The sequence below is a fragment of the Talpa occidentalis genome, unplaced genomic scaffold (assembly GCF_014898055.3).
Source record: "Talpa occidentalis isolate TD23 unplaced genomic scaffold, MPIMG_talOcc4v2.1 talOcc4.16, whole genome shotgun sequence".
Lineage (NCBI taxonomy): Eukaryota > Metazoa > Chordata > Mammalia > Eulipotyphla > Talpidae > Talpa > Talpa occidentalis.
In genome coordinates, this window is record NW_023601653.1 from 35,421,286 (window position 1) to 35,444,527 (window position 23,242).

At 40.0% G+C, this 23,242-nt stretch overlaps 2 protein-coding genes across 3 annotated transcripts; one reads left to right on the forward strand and one right to left on the reverse strand.

The window, feature by feature from the left end:
- Positions 1-399: 399 nt before the first annotated feature.
- LRRC10 (leucine rich repeat containing 10) lies at positions 400-1,379 on the forward strand. The gene has a single exon (XM_037515250.1). The coding sequence runs from the start codon at positions 400-402 to the stop codon at positions 1,237-1,239; it is 840 nt and encodes a 279-aa protein (XP_037371147.1). The 3' UTR covers positions 1,240-1,379.
- A 2,839-nt stretch (positions 1,380-4,218) lies between these two features.
- On the reverse strand, positions 4,219-22,984 carry CCT2 (chaperonin containing TCP1 subunit 2). Of its 2 annotated transcripts, none has more exons than XM_037514004.1 (16): positions 22,891-22,984; positions 21,813-21,887; positions 21,653-21,718; positions 21,122-21,233; positions 20,162-20,238; positions 19,939-20,051; positions 18,917-19,119; positions 16,778-16,878; positions 16,493-16,620; positions 14,086-14,189; positions 11,340-11,459; positions 10,949-11,077; positions 10,346-10,449; positions 9,980-10,079; positions 8,048-8,189; positions 4,219-4,499 (listed from the first exon to the last, which is right to left on the reverse strand). In XM_037514004.1, exons 1-16 carry the CDS (start codon positions 22,891-22,893, stop codon positions 4,469-4,471), a joined length of 1,608 nt encoding a protein of 535 aa, XP_037369901.1. In that variant the 5' UTR covers positions 22,894-22,984; the 3' UTR covers positions 4,219-4,468. The 2 variants fall into 2 exon arrangements, with proteins under 2 accessions (XP_037369901.1, XP_054552211.1); XM_054696236.1 differs by lacking the exon at positions 22,891-22,984 and adding an exon at positions 22,492-22,510.
- Between the last annotated feature and the right edge of the window lie 258 nt (positions 22,985-23,242).

The window sequence follows — 23,242 nt, forward strand, 5'->3', positions numbered from 1 at the left end:
TACATTAAAATGTTTACAGTATTTAGCTCTAGATGGTAGGACTATGGGCGTTTTTCATTTCTTTTACACCTTTACACAATGTCTCAACATGTTATCATTAGAAAAAATGGTGAAGCTATTTTCAGGTTGAAATGAAAAAAAAAAAGTAGATAAAAGGGATTAGGGCTTAGGTGGTTTAAAGCAAATATATGAGTCAGACCTGGCCTCCTGGACCCTGCCTGTCTGTTGGGCCTGTCACCCAACACTCGAGTTGCTATCAGGAGCACTTTTCTCTGTTGAAGTGACTGGCTTTTGTCATGCAGTCCCCAGGTTATAATGGGAGGGGAGGTTGGACCGCAGAGCAGTCAGCAGTAACCCCATGGTCAGTGGGCTGGGGCTCCCCAGGCCTCTGGCCGCCACATGGGGAACATCATTAGGGCTCTCCTGGCCTTCATCCCTGCTGAACGCTGCCAGAACTACGTGGTCGGAGACCTCCGGGAGATGCCGCTGGACAAGATGGTGGATCTCAGTGGGTACCAGCTACGCCGCTTTCCCGTGCACGTGTGCTCCTTCCGGGAGCTGGTCAAGCTCTACCTGAGTGACAACCACCTTAACAGCCTGCCTCCAGAGCTAGGGCAGCTGCAGAATCTACAGATCCTGGCCCTGGATTTCAACAACTTCAAGGCTCTGCCTCAGGTGGTGTGTACCTTGAAGCAGCTCTGCATCCTCTACCTAGGCAACAACAAACTCTGTGACCTCCCGGATGAGCTGAGCCTGCTCCAGAATCTCCGGACTCTGTGGGTGGAGGCCAACTGTCTCACCCAGTTGCCAGACGTGGTCTGTGAGTTAAGTCTCCTAAAGACTCTGCATGCCGGCTCCAACGCCTTGCGTCTGCTGCCAAGCCGACTCCGACGCCTCCGGGAGCTGAGGACCATCTGGCTTTCAGGCAACCTGCTGACTGACTTCCCCCCTGTGCTGCTTCATATGCCCTTCCTGGAGGTGATCGATGTGGACCGCAACAACATCCACTACTTCCCCAGCCTGGCCCACCTGTCGAGTCTGAAGCTGGTCATCTATGACCACAATCCTTGCAGGAACGCACCCAAGGTGGCCAAAGGTGTGCACCGCGTGGGAAGATGGGCAGAAGAGACACCAGAGCCTGAACCCAGAAAAGTCAGGCGCTATGCGTTGGCCAAGGAGGAAAGCCAGGACGGACAAGCACCTGCCCTGCCCTGTCCACTTCCTGCTACCAAGCCCTGAGGGGCTTCCGTTGTGGGTCAATGCCTGGGACCCAACTCCAGCATCTTCAAGTCTTCTCCATGAGAGTGCAGAGGACTGAACAGGAACACTTGGGGGGTCTCTGCCAATGGGAGCTAACGGAGACAGATGAAATGCCACAAATTACATGGAGAAAACTTTTCTGGCCAGCGATTCTCCCAAAAGGCAAGTCGTGTGCGCTAACGGCATGACAATATTGCAAGAAAATCAGCCTCTTCTAGCAGTTATTTTCAAACACCGAAAAGCAAGAAGGGCTGGGACACGCTGGCCCTCCACTCTCCAGAAGTGGCTGATCATGGGGCTTATAATCTCACATAAGGTATGTCAGAGAACACTCCTAAAAGTTCAAGAGGTCTGTCTCCAGTTCTTTGCAGAATATACTTTTACTATGAACGAACATGAATGGAAGGGAAATATTACTAATTCAGGCCACCTAAAAAGGGTATTTCCACCTGGTCAAACCTGGAGAAAAGTTCTGTTGTTGCAAAGACTGAAAATGAAGCCTTTTCCCTGCAGCTTCATGACTGCTGAGAAGACCCCTGGTGGAGAGTGCCTGCTCGTCTGGCTACTTTAAACTTGACAGAGGTACACGCTGATTTAGCTCATTTTCCCTAAAAAATGTGACCCTTGGTCTGCCCTTAACAGTGCATGCTCAGTGACAAGGCTAGAACTCACCTAGCCCATGCCGTCTTACTGCAGTCCAGCCTAGTTGTTGGCCTTTGCCAAGCAGAACTTTTCTCCTTATTCATGGTAACGAAGCTGGATTCAACTGAATCCTTTTTGGGAGAGAAACCGCACTTCCAGAATTGTATTGAAAGTTTTACAGGTGAGAAATCTGTTCACTTGAAACTAGCATTTGGAAATATGAGTTGCAGATTGTGATCTAAACAGGGGCCTCCCCGGTGGCACAGTGGTTGAGCGCTGGGTTGCAAAGCTGCCCGCAGCTTCTGCAGTGCTGGTTCGATCCCCAGCTGCTCCCCGGCCACCGGAGGAAGGTCCCACATGGCGCGCAGACCTCTCCTGCCGCCCGCTGCTCCCCTCAGCAGTGTACTTCGGTCCTTCTGCCTGCTCTGCTCCCCGCTCTGGCTCTGGTGAATTCTCTCACCCTCCCGCGCTTCTGACTGTACCCAGTGCTTATACAAATAAATAAATCAATCTTTAAAAAAATAAAAAAAATAAACAGGAAGGGTTCTGCCTCTTCAGCCTCAGTATCTCTGCCTGTTTTTGTTCTTTTTTTGCAGGTAAGATCTTTTGATGGTCAGCATATAAGGTTAATATACTTTGGCTGTAATTTTTTGGATATAAATTGTGAACTTTTCTCCCCATAAGCACATTAAATTTGAAGACACGGCTTTCAGTGTGTGATCTAAAAAACACTCATTTGCGCTTGAGTCTTTTTAGCAAGCAAGGATAGTTTCATCTTAACTAAAATACTATATAACTGTTTCTAAATAGCACTTCTGCCGTAAAAGCATCATTTTCCTAAAAGAAAACTTTTATTTCAGATTAAGAATTAAACCTGAGTGATGCAACTTAAAAGCCAGCCATGTACTAGCCCTGCAGATATCACCAATTATATGCAAGTTTTCAAGATTAAAAAATTGGCTCAATGCACCATTTTTCTCACATAGTTCTTTCTAAATTTGCCTGTTAACTGGAGTTGTACTTTTTTTTTTTAACCACAAAAGCATCTGAACCCAGCAAAGTTTGGTTCTAAAAGACATCACCTAGGAACCTGTTTCCATGTGTTTTCCTACCATAATACATCTTGCTAAACAAGAGGAATACATTCCTGTCACCATCCCTCAGTCTGTAGTTTCTGTAACTCATTGATGACACTGCTAGAGTCCCTCCTTTAATCATTAAATGTAGTAGGTTTACACACCTAGTTCAAACACAACTCTTTTGGTTAACAAGTTCAGACTGCTCTTAGACACTTGGAATTTAAAGTCTATTTTCTCATTCTTAATGATTGAAACTATAGTCAGTTGATTCGAGAAACTTTCTATCAACAGATTTTCTAAGTATCTACAGCCAGCCTACGGATATCCTTTAAGTCTCAATTCCTATCAAGATTAACAGGAGTAGAGTGACGCCAACTGCCTTATAGAGTGCTCATCTAATGAAGTAACTGGTTTGAATCCAATGTCAAATTATAGACATATCAGCCTAGTCAAGCCATTTACTTCAAAAATAATCAATATACAACAAATAAACATTTCTCAAACAATATGGTTGAGTGTTTACCACTGATTTTGCTGTTCAGAATGTCTTTCACTATAGATTTCGATTTTATAAAGTACATATAAATGCAAATGTACATTTTCATAACCCGCTGATGCTTCAAATCCTGACATAATTAGGGCCTCCCTAGTGGCGCAAGGAGTTAAGATGCAACCTATGAAGCTGTCCACAGCCACTGCATGAGTTTGATTCCACGCCAGGGAGCTACCCACATGGCACAGCATACCTCTCCTGCCTCGCCCACTGCTCCCTCAGCAGTGTATTTCAATCTGCCTGTTCTGTTCCCTACTCTGTCTCTGGGGAATCCTGACACCCCCCCCCCCACCTCTGGCCTGTACCCCAGTTCTTGAATGCATAAATAAATCTTTAAAAAAAAATCCTGACAGAAAGTGAAAAGAAGGAAAATGTTGCAACCTCAGACATAAAATTTTTTACTCACAATCTTAAATCCTGAGTACTAAAGTTTATGATACTTTCATTAAACAAAATTAAGCGGTTTAAATGGTTATGTATGATTGAAAACCAGAAGATTAATGCATAGTATACATATCACAACTTGGATTCAATTTACTCCAAGACAATCATTTCAAAAATATGTAAGACCTCTTATTATACTGAAAATCTATACTGAACAAATCCATATTGGAAATACAATCATTCGCTCTCATTATGATGAATTAAGGATACAAATCACTAAAATAGGAAAGAACTAAGTAGTTGTTCAAATTTTTTATTTTGATGTACAGTATTTGAAACAAGTTTTTAAGCAACTGAATTTTATGGAAAATGAAAACAGCAAATAAATTAGACCCACGTTAAAATAAAAGGTCAGTTAAATGTCCAAGCTTAATGTATAACAGCCACAAATAAACTTTAACCCCACAGTCTTCTTTAAGAGGTCAAATCTTTCAAACACAACTTGCTTTCAAACACAACTGGTCCAGAGCTCAACACCACATGGGAATGCTTAACAGGGGTGGTGGTCAGGGACACGTTTCCTGCAACAATTACAAAACATGCATGTAAGAAAAACGCAAATGGTGCAAATGAACGGCAGCTTATATTAAATATACTACAGCTAAAACCCTAATTTTATTAAAACCATTATAGCTCAATTATCACAAGGAAGTATGCCTCTACCTCCTAACTGACATCCCTCAATCTGTGGAATATAACGGTCTAGAAGATATTTGGCAGTTCTCATCTTCTCATCCAAACAACCTACTTAAAAATGTGTTCCCCAGAAGTTCACATTTTCAACTAATTTTACTGTATTAGTCAGATACAGTCATTTTTAACCAGATGTTATAAAACGACAAGGCTCTGGGGTACCTGGATGAAAATCTCTGGATCACTATTCTAAATGAATGAAAATAAATGGTAACAGATAAGCTTGGGGCGGAATCAGGTAATTCACTGAAGAACGTCAATAGTACACCTCACATTTTAAACTTTTACTCCCTGATGACCATACCATGAATCCCTCAGGAAGGGAGCACAGCAGGAGTACTAGCGAAAAGTTCCACTTAATGTCTCTTCAAGGAGCTAAGGGCTTGAGAAACACTGCTTCTAGAGCAAGTACAAAAGAGAAGCAGGGAAAACAAAGATACCCATAGCACAGCATATTAGAATCAGAAAGAGAAACCTTAAAATCTGAGATATACGTGAGTATACTGAAGGGTGCTAAAGTATACTGATATAGAAAAGGTAATCAAGCAGTTGTCACAGGGCTCCTGGAGATTAGTTTAGTAACAAGTATGAAAAGAAGTCCACAGTCCAGTATATTGGAAAGGCTCAGTTAAACAAAATTACTCATTTTTCTTCACTGCAACATACTCAGTATTTCTAATATATTTCAGACTTAGGCCTCTGAAATAGTTATCAGATCAAATGAGGTATTACAGTGTATATTTCAAAGGTGGTTGAGGGCCCCGAGTCATTCTGAAGATTTCAGAAGGTGAGTATAGATGTATGTCCGTGCTGAGTCAGAAAACTAACTGTTCCCTTGTGCTACCGCTCTGCTTAAAGACAACAGAAAATATTAACATTTAACAATCTTTGGTGACCACACTGCTTCTAAAAAAAGTGTTGTCTCCTTCCCTTACCAATTTTCCATTTCAAAATATGAATGCTCATTACCCTATCACCAATAGCAGGAACAGAGAATCTGTATTTTTCTGCCCTCTTTCCATTATACCCCAGTACATTTAAGTATCTCGTCTAGGGGCCTCCCCAGCAGTGCAGCAGGTTGAGTGTAGCGCTGGGAAGCTGTCCGCAGCCTCTGCAGTGTGGGTTTGATTCTGGGCCGGCCAGGAGATTTCCGCATGGCGCAGCAGACCTCTCCTGCTGCGCCTGCTGCTTCCCTCAGCAGTGTATTTCAGTCAGTCTCCCTGTTCTGCTCCCCAGTCTGTCTCTGGTGAATCCTCTCACCCTCCCGTGCCTCTGGCCTGTACCCCAATTCTTGTATAAATAAATAAATCTTTAATAATTAACAAAATAAATAAATATCTCGTCTTTGGATGGAAATCTTTCTCTTTCCTCTCCACATGCAAATCATTCTTTTCCTCTAATAGTAACCAGATACCTGTCCTTTACAGGAGAAAGTCAATGAGATGAGTGATACAAGATAGACTACATAAAGAAAATTCTTTGTAATCTAGTTCATTTAAGGTGTGTAATTCCTAGTTCCCTTCTGTTACTAAGGACACCCCTTCCTCCCACCTCACCTTGCTCCTATCTAGAACCAACTCTTCACCTTCCAACTCTAGATCTTTCAACTCTCGATGCTACCTAGGGGACTGCTCCTCTCTTCTGGATCAATTGTTCCTTCTACTAAATTGCTTCAATTAAACAGACTGAATTTTCACAGCACCCACACACCTTGTAGCTACTATTCCACTTATCTGCTCCTATTCACAATACAGTCCTCTAAATAGTACTCCATATATACTCTCTAGTTCCTCTTTCCCCAGCCTCCAAAGAACCTACTCAATGACCTTTGCCCACTCCATTCCATTAAAACTGCTTGTCAAGATTACCAAGCCTCTTTGCTAAATTCAGTATTTCCCTCCTAATTCCAATATTTAAGGTCAATTTCCAGTCCTTATCTTACTTGACTTTATTTGCATCAACTTGGCAGTTGATCACTCCTCCTTGTAAATACTTTATTTGGCTTCTGGGACACACATTTCCTTGGTCTTCTTCCACCTCAGTGGCCACCTTTACATTTTTGTATTGTGTAAAATTTCCAGTGTACAAAAAACAAGAGGGCCTCCCCTGGTGGCACAGTGGTTGAGCGCTGGGTTGCAAGGCTGCTTGCAGCCTCTGCAGCACCAGTTCGATCCCCGGCCACCAGCGAGGGTCCCACAAAAAAAAAAAAAAAAAAAAAAAAAACCCCAAGAGAGATCATATAACAAATCCTCAGGTACCCATCACTCAGTTTTAGTATTCTCAATACTTTAGTTCTTAGTGTTGAACTAAATCTCTGGATCTTTTCAGACTTATTACCAAGTCCTGAAAAATCTCTTACCGTCCCTACTACATTTACTCTCTTGGAACTCAACCAATCTCGTAGCTGTACATACCACATATAAACTAACAACTCCTAAATTTATTACAACTACAGTCTGAACTTCTTCTTTATTACAACTACAGTCTGATAGTAAATTAGACTCAACTATCAACCAATGCTTTAACAGTCATCTCTGTTCAAAGCTGAAACTCCCATCTCCCCTTCCAATGCTTTCCCTATCTCAGATAACTCTTTATTTCACCCAACAAAAGCCTTGAATTAATCAAATTATCCTTAATTCCCTTTCCCCTACTACATCAAACCCTTAATCAAATCCTGCTGATTCTACCTTCAAATTATCATTTATTATCACCCTCTTCTCATCATCTTCACCTCTATCTCCTGATCTAATCCACTCCCCCACCAGCCCCTCCAATTCACTGAACTACCACCACTAGTAGATAAAAATGCTGTTGGTAGCTACTACTATACTAAAAGCAATTAAAATTAATAATGGATAATGGACTCTTTGAAAGATTTTCTGGCTACTTAACCACTTTTGTGTAAATGAGTTTTTTTTTTTTTAAACTTCAATATCTTAGAAAAGCTACTGGAATAGGAACACGTAAGGAACTCTCTGTACACTCCGCACTTAAGAACGTCTGCATAGAAGAGTATAGCAGGACAGAAAGTAACTGGAGCTGACTCATGGGGGTGGGGCCGCAAAAATCACATCTTACTACTATAACCCTCTCGCCCTCAATTCTGGTTCTTAACTTTTCCAAGCCTGGCTTTTTATGTATCATTTCAATCCTAGAGTTACCCTCTGTCACCCCTCCCACCCCCACAAACTTTTCTGGCTTAAATCAAGAAACAGAAAACTACATTATTTTAAGTAACTGGCATAACACTTTTATCTAGGCAAAATGGCTATACCCTCTGTAACTACAATTTTCAAGTATAATGCAGGTACTGGTTTTTTATTTCTGTATTGATCATTTTTTTCTAAGGAATTGTTTTAAAGCACTACACTACCTTGGTGCTGCTTTAATAATGTTGTCCACACGTAGAATCACCTCAGCTGCTTCAGCTGCACTCAAAAGAACTTGTCGCTTCACTTGGAAACTTTCTGTTATTCCTAATACTGCCATATTGCCAATGGTACCTTCCTTCATATCTGCAAAGAAAAAGTATTTATTAAATAAACTAGTTTCAACAACTAAAGTATCACTCTATAATTAATTTTTATAAAAAATAAGATCACAACACACAATTACTCAATTCAGTCACAGAATTCTCATCCGTCTATCAAAAAAGGAACTTTAAAAAATTGTATGGTCAACTGCTGCAGGCGGCCTTGATGCCCCAGCCAGGTAAGACACCGGCAAGCAGCTAAATTAAAAGGCCTCACACCGTGGGGCCGAAGCTAACGAGCCTCATACCGTGGGGCTGAAGATCTAACATCCCTTTATTTTTTGTTCTTGGTCATAAAAAGAGAAAAATTTCCCAAAAAGTACATTAGGGAATAAATTATATGCATCAGTATACTGCAAGCAAATGGCATGGAAAATTATCTGTTTAGAAAATTAGTTATTAAACAATTTGGCCCACTTGACAATGGGAGACAATTTATTGTACATATCTGACAAGCAATTCAACACAATTATAGTAAATCCTTCTTTTGCTTTTTTAGAAGTTTCCTTTTTATTTAGAAGTTTCTTAGGAAAGTTTTTAAATGAAGTTAACTGTGTTAAGAAGTTTCTAGGTAGAAAAAGTTCTGATAGCTGAGTAGCAGCTGGTCTCCGGCTGAAAGCCACAAAAATAGAAGAGTCTTTTGATGCTTAGGCTTTAGCTGATAGGGATGTACTGGCAGCTACCCACTGTCTTAGGTAATTGTCTAGCTGAATAATAAGTTTTAGTGTTAGGTTTGGTTTTTTATCTATTAACCTTGAAGGCTACTGTCTAGCTGAGACCCATAGGAGCCAGTAGTCCATGGGAATAAAATACACTAATTGTTTCTGCTTTGCACATGATGATGTACTTTTTCTGATTACTAAAAATGAATAAATAAAGACCTGCTGAGTCTCTCGGCAGAAGAATATACTTGCACCCCATCCAGTATCAGTGTCTCCTTAATCCCCTTCCTTTCAGCCCCTTACAGGTCACCTAAGCCATCTCATCCTTTCAGGAACCCCTGACTCAACATTTTGCTGGAGGCTGGTGCCCGGCAGTCAACTACAGAACATTTGTATTGAGAGCAACTATGTCCAATAATGGAAAATTTACACAGTCCAATAGATCACCTACTCACACACAAAATGATTACAGAAAATATGGTTATCACAGATTACCATGTATTCTTAAGACAAGAAAAATTCAGAACTTCTCCCCTCAACTTTTCTTCTAACAGTAATTTCATCTCTGACAAATCATCATACATTATTAGCTATCCCTTTTCCAGTGACAGGATTATCTGCCTTCTTCGACTGTTTTTATAACTTCTTGGATAATTTGTCAGGGAACTTTTCAATCTGGTATCTGCCTTTCTGGCCACTTTTTATTTTATATCATAACTATACTCCAGAGTGTTTCCGGATAATTTTACTGCAAGGTTAAGAGTCGACATGGACTTTTACCCTTTTGTTATTCTTTCAAATAAGTTTTAATTTTATTTTGATGCTGGCTGTAAGAAATATAGTAAAGTTTACACTGATTTCAGAATACAACTGCTTATATTTTTAAATCCAGTTATTACAAAACTAGTTACAAATCATTTAGCTAGCTTTACACTCCTTAGAGAACAACCAAGTTCGACAATGTTAAGAATGTGCTGTTAGCACATAATGGTTACAAAGACAAGGGTCACAGGAGTCTTTTACAAGGTTATTGTGGAGTGTTATCTTTTTTAAAAATCATGGTAAAGAGCAACTCTTAACAATTACTGCCAAGTTCTCACTGATCTCTTACCCAGTCCAGCAGTTACATTGCCTTCACTATGGGCAGCCCGGAGCTGTGCCACCAGATCTGCACTGTCATAGCCTGCATTGTCAGCGATGATAGTTGGCAACTATAAAGTGAAGGAGACAGTAAGAAATTGTAGCATTTTAAAGTTACACATTTGGAAACAATGTAAAATTTCTTTCTTTTTAATAACTTGCTCATAAAAAGGATAAATTCTAGAATCAAATTTATACTAGTTCTTTTTCTTAAGACTAAGAAAATAAACATTTCCTGTCTGAGATACAAAAATGTACTTCTTTAAAAACCATCAACAATAAAAGTATTTTATTATATTAATTTTATTAAATTTTTAATCTCACTTTATTAATTTACCATTCTCAGTGCTTTAGCATAAGACTCCATTGCAACAGCTTCTTTGCCTGGTGTTTTGTTGGCAAGTTGTGTCACAGCATGAGCCATCAGCATCTCAGAGCAGCCTACAGATTAAAAATCCAGTAAAATATGCTTCATCATCTCTAAGACACTAAATTACTGACTTCCCTTATATGTATGTCAAACATTATAAATTAAGACAAAGTCAATTACTTTAAGAACCGTTAAAGCCACTTATGACTTATGCTATTTTAAGAAATAAAATATGTCCATCTTGTGTTTTTCAAAATTAAAACGTTCAGGGCATCCCTGGTGGTGCAGGCGGTTGAGCACAGCGCTGTGAGGCTGTCCGCAGCCTCTTCAGTGCCGGCTTGATCCCGGCCAGCTGGGGCGATGCCCACATGGTGCAGCAGACCTCTCCTGCCTCGCCCGCTGCTCCCCTCAGCAGTGTATTTCAGTCAGTCTGCCTGTTCTGTTCCCCGCTGTCTCTGGTGAATCCTCTTAACCTCCTGCACATCTGGCCTGTACCCTGGTTCTTGTATGCACGAATAAAATAAATCTTTAAAAAAAAATTAAAATGTTCAGTATTTTTCAAATGCTCACCTCCTCCATAAACTGTTCTAGGATCCTTCACGGTTTGGGCAAGAACACAAAGAGCATCATGCAAAGATCTTTCTGCTTCATCTAAAATTTGTTGAGTAGCACCACGCAGCACAATGGTACAAGCCTCACCTAAAGTTAAAAAACATTTTCATGTCACACGGAACACTTGGTTATAAACTGTAAAAGTCTACCTTTAATTTTTTTAATGTAGGGACTACTTGTACTATTTAGTTTTGAAAACTGGCATGTCTTCCACTATTACACACTGTCTTTGCTAACAATCCATGCTCACAATAGTTCTAAACTTACCTATAAAATAATTAAGTTGAATATATGTTATTCACAAAGGCCAGATTATAGGACTGGCTTCAGGAACTACATAATCACTCACCAAGGGCTACCCCAGAAAAGTGAATGAGTTTGTCTTCTCCAATCATGACTTCCTCAATAAGCTTACAACTTCCAAGTTTAACTAGCTCTGGGTGGTCAAAAGTTGAGGCAATTTCACCACCTGTGAACATAAACATTAAATAATTACAAAACAGGGTTAAAATCTGTTTCCTAACAAGCAGTAATGGAAAAATATCGCATTTTTATAGATAACTGCTGACTATATGCACCAAACATTCTTGGAAGCACTTCATATGAAATGACTATCAGGCCTCCCTGGTACCACAGATGGTTAAAAGTCTCAGTGCTATCAAGTAACAGCCAGCCACTGTGGCATGAGTTTGATTCCCAGGCAGGGAGCTGACCCACATGGCGCAGCAGACCTCTCCTCTCTTGCCCACTGCTCCCCTTCGCAGAGAACTTCAGTGAATCCGCCTGCTCTGTTCCCCACTCTCTCTCTGGTATACCTCTGGCCTACACCCCAGTTCTTGTATGCATAAATATATAAAATGTTGAAAAAATTACTATCTAATCATCACAAAAAGCCTAATGAAGATAGGTGCATTAGTCCATTTAGAATTAAAAAACTGAAGCAAAAAGATATTTTTCATCCTAGGTTATTTAAGTTGAACATATGTGGTGGAGTTGGGATTCAAGCCCAAGCAGTCTGGCTTCAGACCTATAAACATATAAACACATACAGGGTTACTACCTACCCCGAAGGTTAAACTGAGACCTAAAACATTTAAATTAGTAATTTCAAATTATCCTTTGAATCCAATCTAGAAGAACCAGTACTTTAGTATCCAATTTTACCAAAACATGAAAACAGTTGACTAACTTTATTATGTCAACAGTACAGATACAAAAACCACTTAAAATAATAAGCACTTATTATCTGCTTATTATCTCAGTAACTAAAAAGTTGGGAAGCCGGTAGGGTCTAGAAAAGGGAACAAACATATAAACATACACAGAGAATATTTCCCAGACTTATTATCAAAAAAAAAATGTTCATTTTACTCTTTATGTCTTATTTCTATTCCTTTCCCCCCCCCTTTCTTTCATGCTGTGAAATGAAAGGGCCAGACATTTCCTTTCCTGGTTCTTAATTAGCAGCCAGTTAAGTTTCTGGATTTCCATTTTAAAACCTCTCCAGCGGGGCCTCCCCGGTGGCGCAGCGGTTGAGCGCTGGGTTGCGAAGCTGCCCGCAGCCTCTGCAGCGCCAGTTCGATCCCCGGCTGCTCCCCGGCCACCGGAGGAGGGTCCCACATGGCGCGCAGACCTCTCCTGCCGCCCGCTGCTCCCCTCAGCAGTGTGCTTCGGTCCTTCTGCCTGCTCTGCTCCCCGCTCTGGCTCTGGTGAATTCTCTCATCACCCTCCCGCGCTTCTGACTGTACCCAGTGCATGTATAAACAAAACAAACAAAGAAAGAAAGAAAGAAAACATGCCTCTCTATAAAAAAAAAAAAAAAAAAAAAAAAGAATTATAAAAAAAAAAAAAAAAAACCTCTCCAGCTCATGACTCTCTCTTTATGAATATAGAGTCTATCAATTAACCCCTCCTTCCTACTCCTTACCACCATATCTACTGAATTAATGGATGCTTCACATCTATTTTGTAATTAATTTATAAAAAGAATTCTTGTTTTCCCAATTCTACTAACTTAATACTCTTAATCTGTATAGCTGAAGCTTTTTAACTTTTGATTGACAAACTGGAGATTTCCTTATGTTCTAGATGTAACGCACAATAGATGTTTGGGACATCACATTCCCACGAGACAAAATTTGGCTTATGAGAAGTTTCACTTATCCCACAGTCACTTATCTACATCAGCTTACAAGATACCTCTTAACATTTACAAAAACCAATTTCACACATCAGGAGCTACTAAAGATCAGACATACCACAGGATCAACTTCAATTAGTGTTCGTGGTGCAATAAATTTTCTTCTGAGTCTATATGCCAATATCATGCATCAAGTCTGTATAGTATCAACTTATCCCACGAATGTACTATCCTATACTTCACATTTCTTATGTCTTGTTTAATTGTTGCATCAAAGGATGAATTACATTAACGTGAGCATCAAAAATTTTATCGCCTTCAGTATCAAGTATGAAATAGCTTCTAAAAAACTATTCAAGTAGGTAAATACACTCCAAAAAATGAAAGAAAAATGTCTGTCTTACGTCGAGAAGACTATGCTCCTCAAATTATTAAATATAATTTCACTCTATATTCTATATTAGTTATTATGCTTTCATTTCCCCCAATAATCATTATGGCATTTCCAAACTGCATCTGATGTTGCTTGTGGCTTTATATATCTCTTTAACTCCCACTGCCAGATCTCAAACCAACTTTCCAACATATTCATTCATTTTCAAGGTCCTAAAAGTAAGAGGATAAAGCTTCTCAAGCATTAAATACTATTAATGCCACACAAAGTAAACAAGGCATACTCTGTCATTTTCATGTAGACATAGCTTATTTGTAAACAGAATTTCTAAGTTCGCAGAACTGGGATTATGCCACTCATATCTCTATTGAAAGTTGGAGTAAACTAACTTTTCATCATATATTGCTGAATTATTTCACATTTCAACATTACTTCCCAAAATTAAAAAAACATTAACACAATGTTTTCTTTATACTCAGCAATGAAGTACATATATCAACAATCAATAAAACCAAGAGTGATTGTTACATTTGTTATAAACTAATGCCTTTTCCCCCATACCTGTGACAAGAGCCAGACGTTCTACACCTGCAAAATCAGCATGCTCAATAGCCATAACACCTGCAGCACCAAAAAGCTGTTCAGGATAATTATAAATTAGTTGCCTGTAAACAAAATACATAAAAACATTATCCAAAATGTTACATTACAAGTTAAACTATATTCAATTAAAAAATTACCTCCCCACTAGAAGGCAAAGAAATGCAAACTAGATAATAACGCTTCTTACATGTAATGTATAAAATAATAATACTAGTGTATGCATGGCAGTATTAAATGCATGTACTGTTTTAGTGTTACCAACAGTATAAACTTCCAATAACTATAATACTGAAAAACATAATTTAGCAGTAATGAATAAAAAACTGTCACTGTTCATATTCTTTAATTCCACTCCTGAGAATCTACAGATATTAAAAAATTAACTAAATTTTTATATATAGAACAAAAGCCACCAGTCACCTCAACGTCCACTACGAGAGTTCGCATAAATCAGTTTACCAATTAGGAAAAATATGTAATTTTAAGTAAAAATATGTATTGTCAGATTTAAAATAATCACAAATTTTACTTAAACCAAAGCTTCTAGAATACGTTCACAAGTGAAAAATTGGTATTAAAATACTACGCAGGGCCTCCCTGGTGGTGCAAGGGGTTAAGCACCGCACTATGAAGCAATCTGCAGCCTCTGCAGCACGAGTTCAATCCCTGGCCGGCCAGGGAGCAACCCACATGGTGCAGCAGACCTCTCCTGACTTGCCCACTGCTCCCCCAGCCCTTGTATGCATAAATAAATAAATCTTAAAAAATAACAATACTACACAGACACAAAGCACAATAAAGTAAACGTAATAAAAGAAAAAATTTCTGGGAGGTAAGACCTCAGATTCTGATCCAATAGTTTTCTCTTTTTCAAAGTAAGTATTTTTACAAGGTTTTAAAAATAAATCTGTTAGAAAGTTTTTAGCTTAGAAAAGTAAAAGAAAAAATTATTTATAAAAATAATTCACATAAAGCACTGATAAGCAAAATGTGTCTTATCAGATTCAGACTATATAATAAAGCTCAGAAATTTAGTGTGCAAAAAGCCCACAAATAACTAATCTGAGTCTATTATTTTGCATCATTTTCCAAAACCCTTCAAAATAATCCACAGATGTTGTAGACAATGACTATTAAGATTATAATGGGGGGGCCTCCCCGGTGGTGCAGCGGTAGAGCGCTGGGTTGCGAAGCTGCCCGCGGCCTCTGCGGCGCCGGTTCGATCCCCAGCTGCTCCCCGGCCACCGGAGGAGGGTCCCACATGGCGCGCAGACCTCTCCTGCCGCCCGCTGCTCCCCTCAGCAGTGTACTTGGGTCCTTCTGCCTGCTCTGCTCCCTGCTCTGGCTCTGGTGAATTCTGTACATGACTGTACCAAGTGCATGTATAACAAAACAAACAAACAAACAAACAAATAAATAAAACATGCCTCTATTAAAAAAAAAAAAGATTATAATGGGGACAGTTTACATACAACTTTTACACAAGTCAAAGCCGTTAAACTTAATGCTTTTCGTCTCCTTATCCTTATACTATTCTACACGGTTAGCGTTCTACCGCAAGCCCCCATTGTCTCATTTAGAATTACATTTCTCCTCCAAACATAAGTATACTTTAGCCCAAATAACATGACTACCAAATCAGAAAACTGTTTCTGTCAACATAAACAGTTAAGTACAGCAGATTCTCAAATAATTCCAACATTTCAGTCCAACGTTGAAGAAAATGAAATGATTCTCAATTGGGATCTGTGTCTACAGTGTATGCACATTCTTCCCATGTATGCTTTCACTGGATATTCTGGTTTCTTCCCAAAGATATGATTAGGTTCACTGGTATGCCCAGAAGTGAATGTCGCTCTATGTGCTGAGTGTGCTCTGTAGTGGAACAGTATCCTATCTAGCGCTGGTCTCTATTGTGCACTATGAGCTGACAGGACAGGCTCAAGGCCACCAGAGACCCTGAACTGGAATAAGATGGAAAATGAACACAAGTTATTATTTAACATTGGATGTGCTTGGGGTCTTTATTTAGAAGTCTAGTGATGTTTTCATTACCAGAAATATGCCATAGAAATTTACCTCTTGTTTTTATCAGTCTATGATAAAACTGGTTTCACTATTAATTATTTAACTTGAAGTTAGTTCCCAAGACTCACCAACAACGTTAACTAAGAACTTTCTATAAATTACCGTACAATGTCACTTAACTATAATGAACGTGCCTGTTTTTCGTACAATCATACTTACATCTAGACAAGATAACAGTTCCTACATCACTAAGTCAATATAAACTATTTCCGTAAGTCCTTGCACCGAAACATTTCTTAGACTATGACATAAACTGTTACCACAAGCACACACAGACCTGTTAATAAAGCAATTTATCCCATGTTTAAGAATACGTTCAACTTTCTCCTTCATTTTTTCCTTTTCTGCATGTTCTATTTCAGCAACCTTTGCTGTAGAATCGACTCTTACCCGGGAACCAAATATCTAAGAGAAAAATTAAAGAATAAAAACAGCATTTTCATTATTCTTCCAAGAATCCCATAGCATAAACATTTTTACAGCTTTTTAGTGCAACTGATTTCCCAGACTGAGTTTACTGCAACTAGCAATTAAAATTTTTTTTAAAATGTGGTTCACGTACCTTTATTTTGTCTGTATCCATACCAGTATTTGCAATAAGAATTTTAGCATTTTCAATTCGCTTTGGTTGATTTACTCCAATTTTTTTATCCAACAGAAAGCCTACAACATAAGGACAGTATTGTATCAAATACTTCAAGCTTGCACTAATTTTATAAATTGCCTGCTTTATCAAATTAGTCTTTCAAAGAACACAAAGAATACAAGTCTAATTCACCAATCAACTAGAACCTAGAAAGCATTCACCAGAGCAGTGAAATGGGTCACTTTAATAGTATGAAATCGAAAACATAAGAGCACAGCACAAATATTCAATGTTTTGAAATTTGTTTCAGATATATACCACATTCACAGGTGTGCAGACTGCAATGTGAAGATACTAAATTTACTTTCATTAGCTAAAAGCCAACACAGAAGAGCTGTGAAGATTCAGAGATGCAGATACACAGGGTACTGTGAGAAATTACTTAACTTTAGGTAGGCAATGAGATGAAAAAAAACAAGGAAAATAATGTCTAGACAGACCTGGTCCTAATCATGCCCTTGCTGCTTGATGATACTTACCATGCTTGAACAAATTATTCAACTTTAACTACTCATCTATAAAATGGGAATATAGTAAGCAACAGAGATGTTAGAAGTCTGGGGCCTGGATGACTTAGAACTATGCATACCAACCCAGGACAGCCTACCTGTCCCAGCATTTTTTTTTTTTTAAGATATATTTATGCATGCAAGAATTAGGGTACTGGGTCTCCCCTGGTGGCGCATCGGTTGAGTGCTGGGCTGCGAGGCTGCCCACAGCCTCTGCAGCGCCGGTTCGATCCCCGGCCACTGGCAAGGGTCCTACATGGCACACAGACCTCTCCTGCCGCCCGCTGCTCCCCTCAGCAGTGTATTTCGGTCCATCTGCCTATTCTGTTCCCCACTCTGGCTCGGTGAATTCTCTCACCCTCCCGCGCAGAAGACTGTACCCAGTGCTTGTATAAATAAATAAATAAATATTAAAAAAAATATATTTAGGGTACAAGCCAGAGGTGGGGTGGGAGGGTGTGTGTGTGGAAGGAAAGGATTCACCAAAGACAGAGTGGGGAGCAGAACAGGCTGACTGACTGAAATACACTGCTGAGGGGAGCAGCAGGGAGACAGGAGGGGTCTGCTACACCATGTGAGTCACCTCCCTGGCCAGGGATCAAACACGTGCTGCAGTAGTTGCAGATAGCTTCATAGTGCTGATGCTTAACCCCCTGTGCCACCAGGGAAGCCCCCCACCCCAGAATCTTTTAGATGTATACATAATTTTATCTTATTAAACTATTATCCTCTTAGACTGTTTGCTCTATTCCAGCAAACCCAACTCTTACTCTCTGCGTCAATATCAAGAGGGATGATATTTTAAGAAAAATTCAAGAATGGTACTTATCCTTGTTTTAACTATCTTCCCTATCATCAGTCCCCATTAGAAATGCTACACAGCCTTGTATAGTCAACCAACAATATTTTCAGAATTGTCACTTCCCTAAGACAGAGATAAATGACATGCAACAAAACCTGGACTCCAAATCACTGGAAAAGCAGAAATTGTAAAGCCTAACATCCCTTTTTTCCTTCTTTTGAAGAGTATGCCTACACTTTCCACAGGTCATTTTTTCATAAACATGCTTTGAAAAGATGCTTTGAAAAATTGTACCCTATGAACAAAATATACCATTTTTAAGGAACTAGCAGATACTAAGACTCATGAACTATATTATGCCTTCAACACCTGCTAACTAAATGATCTGACTTACCTAGACCCTTCCTGAAGAATACATGCAATATTGGGAAAAATGCTATTTGAGAATAGATGACTTCTAATTACAGAATGCTATAATTTCTTTATTAGAGATTGTAAATAAGTTCATGATTAAAAAAAATATAGCAAGATAAAGAAAACCTGGGATGGTCTGAGAGGATAAAGCACACTGTTAATGTGACAACAGATTAAAATGACCAAAATGGTTGCAATGACATGTGTCCTCACAGATAAGTTCCCCAGCTGTGTTAAGTATCACTAGTCCTAACTAGCTAACAAGTCAGTCAGTATTTTGTAATCAACACCTGGTAAGAATTTTCCCCTATATTCAATATACATACACACCTTCATCTAAATAAGAATCTGCTAGACTTCCTCCTAGCTTCTTGATGACATGAATTGCTTCCAGATTACCAGAGCCTTTCAGTCTAAGAACAGCTTCCACAGCTAACTGAGTAAAATGATCTTTGTGATGAGTAAGAAGTTTTGAGGATAATGTTGTTGCTGCAATGTTCATTAAGTCTTGACGAAATTTAACTTCATCAGAACTAAAAAACAAAACACAAAATTCACGTTTGTTCTTAAAGATACTCCAAACTTACCAACTATTTTACTTTTCAAAATTTTTTCAGATACTTTTTGTCAATAGACAATTTCATCCCAGTAAGGGCTTTAAATCATGACAAAAATTAAACCTCACCTGTAAGCAAGACATGCAAATTAAAAAGGTACTATTTTTTCCCCACCAAACTGGTAAACTATGGAAAAAGAAACATAAGCAAATCAGAGTACCAAGTTTCAAGAACATGGAGATACGGGCATTGTTACACAGTAATTTTTTTAAGGATTACTTGTTTAAAAAAAAAAGAGCCAGCCTTAAAAGCATATCACATAATTTTGCATCCAGCAATTACACGTCTTGAAACTTTTTGTTAACAAGCCATCACATTATAAATTAAAGATGATCAAAACACAATTTCCAACTGTGACTAGCCAAATTAGACTAGTCATATAATCAAAAGCCCATCAGTACTAAGACTAATATTACAGAGACTTCTGACACCAAGAAATGTGCTTATTATTCAAGTAAGTTACAGAGGCTAAAAAATCCTCTACACAATGACACTACTTAACTATATACGTAAAAAAAACTAGAAACCTAAACTTTAGTGACTATCTCTGGAAGGTAATAGGATTTGTTGTTTTTTGTCAGTGGGGCAAGATGAATCAGTGGGCTCATGTGCATATATGCTTACTGTCCTCTAGAATTCCTCCATTGTGCATGTTTTAAAAAGAATGTGAAATGGTTTTTTTTTTTTTGTTTTTTTGGTGAAATGTTTAAAACATTAGTATTTTGGTATACAAACCCATGATCGACTGCAGAACTCAACAGAGCCTGTCTTGCTGCTTTAGTGGCTTCTCTCCAACCTGAAATGATGGTCTGTGGATGAATCTTTTTTGCAATTAAAGATTCTGCTTCCTATTAATAAACAGTGAAAACATTCATTAATATAAATTAAGAACTGACTACTTCTATTAAAAATCACAGTAACAAAAACCAATGAGTTTAAACTGCACAGATATTCTTACCCTTAGTAATTCTGCTGCTAAAACAGTCACAGAGGTAGTACCATCACCAACTTCATCATCTTGAACCCGTGACATATCTAGGAAAAAGTTATTAACTCAGTTATATTTGATTTTGCTTTTTAAATTATTTCTGTATAGCTCAGCTAATTCTCCAACCATACCCACCACAAATCTAAATATCATTTATCTAGGTTTCCTAACCAGAAAAATTCTTTGGAGGTTTTCAGCTGGAGATACAATAGTTTTACCATGAAAAATTACACGGCACTTCAGAAGCCTATAGTTTAATAATGAGAAATAAATCAAGCACACAAGTGAAAGGACAGTTAGTCAACACAACTTATTTAAAAATGTGTTAATGGGCCTCCCCGGTGTTGCAGCGGTTGAGCGCTGGGCTGCAAAGCTGCCCGCAGCCTCTGCAGCACCAGTTCGATCCCCGGCCACTAGGCGAGGGTCCCACATGGCACGCAGACCTCTCCTGCCGCCCGCTGCTCCCCTCAGCAGTGTACTTCGTCAGTCTGCCTGCTCTGCTCTCCCCTCTGGCTCTGGTGAATTCTCTCACCCTCCCGCACTTCTGACTGTACCCAGTGCTTGTATAATAAATAAGTAAATCTTTAAAAAAATAAAAAATAAAGATGTGTTAATTGTTAACAAATTATCTTCAGACTCGGGCCTCCCTGGTGGTGCAAAGGGTTAAGTCTCAGCACTATGGAGCTGTCCACAAGCACTGCAGCACAACTTAGATCTCCAGCCAGGGAGCTAACTCACAAGGTGCAGCAGACCTCTCTAGTCTCGCCCACTGCTCCCCTCAGCAGTGTATTTCAGTCAGTCTGCCTGTTTTGCTTCCCACTCTGTCTCTGGTGAATCCTGTCACCACTCGTACCTCTGACCTACACCCCAGCTCTTGTATGCATAATTAAATACAATAAATCTTTAAAAAAATATTATCTTCGGACTCACCAACTAAAACTTTAGCTGCCGGATTGTCAATGCCAATGTTTTTTAGAATAGTTGCACCATCATTGGTTACCATAAGAGAGGCATCTCGTCCACTGCTTAACAGAATTTTGTCCTAAAAGGAAGATATTTGGATCAAGATATAACACAAGTCAATTAAAGAAGCAGCAGCATAATCTATTTACAGAGCGAAATTTAAAAAATAAGCTTTGAATACAAACAAATGATAAAACAATGTTACAATAACATAAATGACAACATGTATGCAAATAAGCTACATAAGTGAACAAAGACATCAGTCAGATTTACATACAAGTTATTAGTGACTGTCACTGATGAGAAGTCAGATTAGCAACAGTGATCAAAGAGGCTGAGACATGTAGCTCTGTTCGATTTTTAGTAAAGAAAATATCTTACTTATATAATAGTTTTAAAATAAAAATAGTTTTAAGTATCCCAATTAAGTATGCTACTAACTATAGTTCCACAAAGGAGGACTAAATATCAAACATAAAAGTTCCTTGTTACTCTTACCATGCCCTTGGGTCCCAAGGTGCTCTTTACCAAGTCTCCAATGGCAATGGCACCAATAAAAGAAGACTGAAGTAAAAAAAAAAAAAAATCAGATTATCAAAATCAATTTTAGCCTTTAAGTTTTATACAATTTTATCTTTGAAATAAAAATATAGCTTACCAAACGAGCTGTTTCTGCTCTCTCTTCATCAGCTCCAGCTTTGAAGATGTTAACAGGTGCAAGGGAAAGGGATGCCTATAAGCAAAATTAACCATCATTTTACTATTTTAATACCAATATGCTCTAATCCATACACTAATCTCAGAGGGGATATCTGAGGAAGTTACAGTACAGAATAGTAAAGAGTACTTTTTCAAAGAGATGAAGCTCTCCATCTTCCAGACAAGTCATTTTGGGAGAGATTTATAAGTCATTTTATAAGTCATTTGGGAGAGATTTACCCAGGAAGAATATCGTTTTCTAGATCCACAAGCACGGCAGAAATAAGTCATCCACTAAGGCGATTCACTATCCAGCATAGCAAGATCAAAAATTATTTTAGGGCCTCCATGGTGGCGCAAGGGGTTAAGACGCAATCTATAAAGATATCCGCAGCCACTGCAGCACGAGTTCGATCCCCGGCCAGGGAGCTACCCACACGGCGCGGCAGACCTCTCCAGTCTTGCCCGCTGCTCCCCTCAGCAGTGTATTTCAGTCAGTCTGCCTGTTCTGTTCCCCACTCTGTCTCTGGTGAATCCTCGCACCCGCCCCCCTAGTCTGACCTGTACCCCATCTCCTGTATGGACAAATAAATAAATCTTTTAAAAAAATTATTTTAAATTTAGACACGTCAGGCCACCTGGAGACTACCGCCCAGCGGTGGAGGGGATGATGGCCTCGTTTCCAACTTCATCCAAAAGGCCGCTTTAGGCTCCTCCCCCAAAGAAGGCGGGGCGTGTCGCCCCGCCCGGGGCGCTAGAAATTTCTCGGCTGGGTCGAGCCCCGGGAGCCGGAGCTCTGGGCCAGGGGAGAGGCCGAGTCCGAGCCAGACGCCAGGCTGGGGGTCGCCCCTCCCCCGTCCCCTCGCCCGCACGGAGGGCCCCACCGGCGGGTGTGGCACAGGCCGCACGCCGCGGCCCACGCCATGTGCTATGGGCCCGAAGGACACAAGAGAAGCCCACGGCGCCGGGAGGACAGAGAGAGAAGCAGGGCGGCGGGGCGCAGCGGGGCTCGGGCAGGGCCAGGAGCCCAGGCTCACCATGGTTCCGAGGAATGCGGCGCACACGCTAATCCCTCACTGCTCGCGCCGGGACCAGACGGGAGAGAAGCCGGACGTGACGCCACACGCTCTCCCGTAAGGGGCGGGGCCTCGGCCCGCGCGTCGTTCGACTGACGCTGCCCGCGGAGGGAAGGAGGAGGACCCATTTTGAGTGAACACCCGCAGACCGGAAGCGCAGCCAGTCTTTTGGAGATGGGTTGGGGGGTCCTCTGTTCACGCCCTGGGCCCTATGGGCTTCACTGACTCCTGGCCAGGAAGGGGAGGGATCTGACATCTTGCTTTGGGAGGGGCGAATTGGGCGTGGAACCGCCTAGAACAAAAGAAACGCCGC

What these genes read in the sequence shown, in the direction of transcription:
- CCT2 (XM_037514004.1), bottom strand. An exon ending in AGATTCTTATTTAGATGAAG is followed by an intron (nt 16,879 to 18,916) that starts GTGTGTATGTAT and finishes CTTATGTTGTAG; the next exon opens with GCTTTCTGTTGGATAAAAAA. An exon ending in ACGTCTGGCTCTTGTCACAG is followed by an intron (nt 11,460 to 14,085) that starts GTATGGGGGAAA and finishes TTATGTTCACAG; the next exon opens with GTGGTGAAATTGCCTCAACT.
- LRRC10 (XM_037515250.1), top strand. Translation starts at nt 400, where the DNA reads ATGGGGAACATCATTAGGGCTCTCCTGGCCTTCATCCCTGCTGAACGC.